This window comes from Physcomitrium patens, chromosome 18 (assembly GCF_059467195.1).
Source record: "Physcomitrium patens ecotype Gransden chromosome 18, ASM5946719v1, whole genome shotgun sequence".
Classification (NCBI taxonomy): Eukaryota; Viridiplantae; Streptophyta; class Bryopsida; order Funariales; family Funariaceae; genus Physcomitrium; species Physcomitrium patens.
The window spans coordinates 9,222,569-9,228,851 of NC_143427.1; the positions used below are offsets into that span (position 1 = coordinate 9,222,569).

General features: G+C 35.4%; 2 protein-coding genes across 2 annotated transcripts; one reads left to right on the forward strand and one right to left on the reverse strand.

Annotated features, from left to right (window-relative positions):
• Positions 1 to 416: 416 nt before the first annotated feature.
• On the reverse strand, positions 417 to 1,803 carry LOC112295211 (epoxide hydrolase 1-like). The gene is made up of 3 exons (XM_073540664.1): positions 1,704 to 1,803; positions 1,433 to 1,598; positions 417 to 1,321 (listed from the first exon to the last, which is right to left on the reverse strand). The coding sequence occupies exons 1-3, from the start codon at positions 1,801 to 1,803 to the stop codon at positions 1,165 to 1,167; spliced, it is 423 nt and encodes a 140-aa protein (XP_073396765.1). The 3' UTR covers positions 417 to 1,164.
• A 2,301-nt stretch (positions 1,804 to 4,104) lies between these two features.
• On the forward strand, positions 4,105 to 4,949 carry LOC112294989 (uncharacterized). The gene has a single exon (XM_024546034.3). The coding sequence runs from the start codon at positions 4,205 to 4,207 to the stop codon at positions 4,643 to 4,645; it is 441 nt and encodes a 146-aa protein (XP_024401802.1). The 5' UTR covers positions 4,105 to 4,204; the 3' UTR covers positions 4,646 to 4,949.
• The last annotated feature ends 1,334 nt before the right edge of the window (positions 4,950 to 6,283 follow it).

Consider the following 6,283-nt stretch of genomic DNA (forward strand, 5'->3'; position numbering starts at 1 on the left):
AATATTTCACCGCCATATTTCACCGCAATAATTCGGCATATGTCATAAAATATCATAAAACATCATAAAATTAAAACTCCAGCCTCCTCGAAGAAATAGGCGTGCATCTTAAAGTTGATTGTAGCAATATTTACGAGCAGCATGCTACTACTTCTTCCTCGATGGGATTACAAAGCACAATGATGATAATTTTTTAATTTATGAATTACGAATTATCATCATTATGCCCATGCTACTACTTCTTCCTCGATGGGATTACAAAGAAACCTTCCAAAATCACGATCCACGATGAACCCGTGTTGTTAATGCACGATGTAATTCTTCTGAAATTCTGATTGCAAAGCACAATGATGATAATTCGTAATTCATAAATTCGACAAAACACCAATGTTCGAAACACACAGAATACATTGCTCTTACTCAAAACACGAAGCCTTCCCCGATGTAATTGCCTTTTCAGTGTCTATATGGTTGCATTACAGTATAAAGTTCATAAATCTGTGGGGGAGAAAATCAGTGTGAAACACCATGAAAAACACCCTGTAGAACTCTCCGATCAACTGTAAACCGGGTTGTGAACTCCACAAACCCTGTAGAACTCCCCCATCAACTGTAAAACGGGTTGTGAACTCCACAAAACATGAAAATGAAGGCCCATCCGTGCGGTGAAGGAGAGCCACCACTTGTCTCCTTGAGCGATCAGATATATATATATATATATAGATACATATAATATATAGATACAGATATATATAGATACACATAATTCCTAAGGGACACGTATACACGAGGCATGCAGTGTGGCATTATCATGGGGAAGCTGGGGAAGAAGAGGAGTGGGCGGTGAAGAAGGCGAGGAGGAGGTCGGTAACGCGAGAGTGCTGCTCCTGATGAATGAAATGTGCCCTCTTCACGTACTCTACACCCTTCAAATTCGGCACATACTCCTTCATATGCTTGTCCACAAATTCTTTGCATACCTGGGAACTGAAGCACCGCATCTTGATCTCCCACTATATAAAGAGCGTCGCTCTTCAGCCTTGCGTTAGTCCACGGCGCTTTCAGCTCGTGGGACTTCGTTAAGTTTCGGTAATAGTTGAGACCCCCTGTCCACCCAGACTTCTCCATCTGCTCCGTGTGGTACTGGATGTCGAATTCGGAGATCTACGACGGTTGCTCCAACGTGGGAAGCGCTTCCAGTAACTCTTTGCCCTCCGGCGCCCACATAATCCTTCGGAAATTTAAGTGGAGCATCTTCTCCAGGGACTCTCGCGTTCCTGTTCGCTCGAAGTCTCTCTCCGCGCGACCGGGCTCCTGAAATCTGTGCACGGCGTCGGCGCGAACACCGTCAGAGGATGGGGAGAGAATTAGGAGTGCGCCACGACACAAGAGTCGAGGCAGGAGTGCGTGGAGATAGGGCAGAGTGAATTACCTTGCAATATAAACTCCCTCACCAAGAGCTTTGACGAGTGACTCGAGCAAGCTATCGCTAGGAGAGCGGGGCAGAAACGGGACGTTGGAAGCAGACCATGCGAGTGCCTGAAGTCCTTTGCGCACCCGTCTCGACAATCCTTTTATCTCTGGTTTGTCCGTCCGTCATGTGCACTGTTTCTGGCTTTGTCATAGTGCGTAAAATAGGTCGAATGTGAATTATTATCCATAGATAATACTTTTCTGATATTTGTTTGTTATCATTCTCCAACCAACGTCGAGATGAGGGCCAAACAATTCAACACCCAATCCGTTCAGAGTAGGCAGGTGCGTGATGTCTGGAGGCGACTGCAAAATGCCAACATGATGCATTGTGAGTCATCTCTTTACAGGGATGCCGCTCTTGTTGTGGGAGGATGAATGTCATCCGTTAGACCTAAAAAGTAAAGACTGTACATTGTATTTCTTTAACTAAAATAAAATAAAGAACTTGTAATCACATTGGATTACATAAATAATCAATAAATGAAGATGAACAAAATAATTATGTAATATATTTCATCCTACGTCAGATTTTTATTTATATTATTTCGCTGTGTAGCCTTATTTTAAATTAAACTAATTAAAATAAAATATAAACTAGAAATGTTAGACAACAACCATATTTCTTTCAAAATATCAAAAGTAATTTTAAAAAATGATTTTGTGTATAAGACCCCCGATATTTGTACTAATATACCTTGCTTGAATTATAACCTCAATGGGTGGAGATTTTGTAAGTATGCAAGAAACATCAGTTAATGAATATAAGTTTACAACTTTAGAAGGACCATTTTTTTTAGCAAATATTATAAGGCAAAAAAGGAATAGTAATTAAGAGGTATTAGAAAATCAAGGTAAATTTATAAATTAAAAAATATAAATAAAAGTATGCTTTTTCAATAAACATTATTTCTATTCGTTCTTTAAAATATTTAATAATTACTTACATGTTAGTATTTTGATTTAACTTTTCTATAATTATGATTTTCAAAACATTACATTTTGCATCAAAATTGAATCCTTACCAACTTTTTTTTTGACATGTTATATATTACATATTATACAAATAGTAATTTTACTTTAAAACCTCAAAAGAATTTTAAAAGTATATATATATATATATATATATATATATATATATATACATAAAATATTTTGAATCTTAATTATAATCTTTTTCTTATAATAAAGATAAAACATGGCTTATTTACTCCAATAAAAATTAAATAGAAACTAAAATATTTGAACTAAAAGTAAATAAATTGTAATTTAAATAATAAAATTTAATATACCAAGAAATAAAATAAAAAATTATTTATGTATAAATAAATATAATCATATACTTAATTATTAGATATTATTTTGTAAGAATTAGATAATTAATTTGAATCAAGTATAAGAAATTGTGCATTTATGAAATTAATTTAAAATATTGAATATTTTTTAACTCATATTTAAAGCTTAAGAACTAATTATAATTAGTTATATTATAATATATTATCAAAGCTTGGATAAACTACGAACACAAAATTTAGAAAAAAATTATTTTATTATGTAATTTATATTTTTATATTTTTCCATAAAATTAAGAATAAAAATAATCCTTCTGAGCAATAAATGTTTTTAAAGAAAATCTTACCATTACTTTATGATTATGATTAGGTTTTTGTGGTATTAGTTGTGGTAATAAACATGCAAAAATATGCCTAACTTATCAAATTGTTTTCTATTTAATAGTACTTCTTTTTTACACTATCTTTATTTATTCAAGAACTAATTACAAATTTTCTAATATAAAGCAACTATGTCTTTAAATTTCCAAGTTTTTAAAATATTGGAGCATATTTTTTAAATAAAAAAACAAAATATAATTATAGTATGTAAGAAGTACTTATCAAACTAAAAACAATATTTATTGCTAAAAATAGATCGTATTAATCTAAATAAGACATTTATAACTTTATATTCACAATTAAATAAGATATTTATAACTTTATATGCACAAAGCATATATCCATCGTTTGGAGCAGAGAACCTAGAGGGATTTGAAACATTTCAACAGCAGTTCCACATTCTCAAGCCAGATTCTATTCTTCATTTCTTCTATCTTGGACAACAATTATTATTATTATTATTTTATTATTTTATTTTATGATCTATTTATTTTTATCTATTTATTATCCGTGGCAACGGCACTGGTTCAACAAGAGGGGATGGTTGACGTTGCAAATCTATACTGGCACAAGGAGGACGGAGAAGAATCATAAAACCGACTTCCTGTAGACACATCGCTCTTCTTTCGGTCGTCAGGGCAGCGAAGATGTACACAAGAGAGATGGCCAGATCAACTCTGCAGTATGCTACCTAATCAGCCGAATCCAAATTGTTCATCATTTATCAAAATCTACATGATGAGTCCAACACGCACCAACAAACTTGATTCATCAGATCACAGAGTGTCTTAATAATTGTGCAACAGCAAGTCGTTGCCACAACAGTCTAAATACTCGCATCATGATATGCATACCTGGGTTTCGTTGGAGGATAGAGAACTGGGCACTGTTGACCCGGGTTTCTCGGATCCGGGTATGTTATGATGTCCGCAGGGTCTTGGGTATAATAGAGGTATAAGGGTCGTCACTTTAATCTTCTTGTCCTTCGGCTGTGGAGCTGTTTTGACAGCAGGGTTGTGATTTGCGAGATCGTTTGTTGGTTTTCTGCTACAGTCACAATGATCCTGTGCGTTCTCTTCACCAACCGCGCGGGAAACGTGTTGCTGGAGCGCTTCCATGGCTTGCCAGCTGAAGAGCGCCTTCACTGGCGGTCATTTCTGGTGAAGCTAACCGCAGAGAACCTCAAAACCGCGCGCGATGATGAGGTGTTCGTTGCCTCTCACAAGTCTGTGTTTATTGTATATACCGTCATCGGCGACATCTGTATTTTCGCCGTTGGAAAGGAGGTGTACGATGAGCTTGCTCTTATGGAAGTTCTAAATGCCGTTACGTCTAGTGTCAAGGAAGTTTGCCGGAAGGATCCGAGCGAGCGCTTGTTCCTAGAGAAGTATGGGAAGGTTTGCTTGTGCTTGGATGAAATCATTTCGCAAGGAGCTTTGGAGCACACCGACAAGGATCGGATTCGGAGACTGACAAGGTTGAAGCCACTGGCTGAGTGAGGATTGTAAGTTGGATTATATTTTAGCTTTGTCGAGTTATGGGATGGTACAATCTATAGTTCTTGATGTGGTCGGAGGAAGGTGTTGACAGCATTCTGTTTCTCATTATCTGCCGTTCTGGAGCCTCAATTGAGATCTCCTCACCTTGGCATTCACTTTACTAAGTGTGACATATTGACTTAGGGTTACTGGTGCTTTTCAAGTCTCCAATGCAGTGATTCAAGAGTTAGGGTTCTCATCTTCCTCGATGTTGTATTTGGAATCTTCCCGTCTTTTAGTAAAGAACATGTGCCTTTGTGGAAAATTGAGCCGAACGGGAAACTTAGGACTCTGTGGAGTTTTACCTTGTATTAAAACACTTATTTAGACTCAGCCAGCATTTTGTTTGTGCTCCATTTTGTATGGGTGGAGCTCATTTTTAGTCGAAAGTAACACAGTAAATTTTTTGATTATGCTCATGCGGACTTACACTGAAATCTGATTTTAGTGCCAATACCACGGAGCTACCTTACATGAACTTAGCATGCCTTGAAACCTGTTGTGTACCGCATCTGGTGTAGGCTAAAGATCAGTAGAACTGGAGATGATCCTTGCCAATAGTGTCTTGGTCATTGTTTATCTGTACAAATGCATATGGTAAACTACATGCTCTGTTCTATTTTCGATTTTTGCTTGCGCTTGTTCATGAATTGACTAGAGTATGTACGATGGTACAGCCCTGGTTTTGCTTATGCAAGCGTATCACCTTATTATTAGAAATTACTTTGTTGAGTTATGAATAGGAATGGCAAAGCATGTTACAATAAGGCTCTACATATATGTAGATTTGGTTAGTTGCTTTGTGCTTATTCAAGTTCTAGTTCACGAATGCAAAATGCTCTTCACTTCATGTAACAACACCTGGTATACCGATTTGCTTTTCATTTTTTCAAAGAAGCATAATGGAGGTTTTACAATACTCCTGTCTATGAACTAAAGTAGTAGTGAGTGTGGAGTTCATTTTTTCCCTTGCTCTTTCACATTGTGGACATGTACAGTTTACAGTGATATTTTATGTGAGTAACATAATGTTACTCACAACTTTTTCAGAACAGATTTTCAGAACAGTTTGTCGATGAAAATTGATAGGTATTCCTTGATACGAAGGAATAAAACGACAAATCAGTATGTGACAAAAACAAAGGTTCGAATTATGACCATGTTATGTTTATAAGATGCATTACTGATGCCTGCAATGTTAATTAAAACTAGGGATTTTATTATGTGTAAGAGACCTGAAAAGCCAACAAAGATGGCTGAGGTTGTATACTGATTCAGGCTATTATTTATGGCATAAAGCACACGGTTTTGAAAATAATCAATTGCTTTGCATAAAAATGTAGACATACACACAAGCCAAACCATGATTTAGTACAATACAAAACATAGTATACATCTGATTTGCATTATTTATGCATTTATAATTTTAAACCTTTAAGTTTATTTCCATTAAGCAATTGTAATTTTTTTTTAATACAAATCATTTTCGTGTTTTAATATATATATATATATATATTTATATATATATATTCCTTAAACTACTTGTGTTGAAAAACCTTTAAGTTGGTAATATTATGAGATAAAATCTAAAGGTTTTGT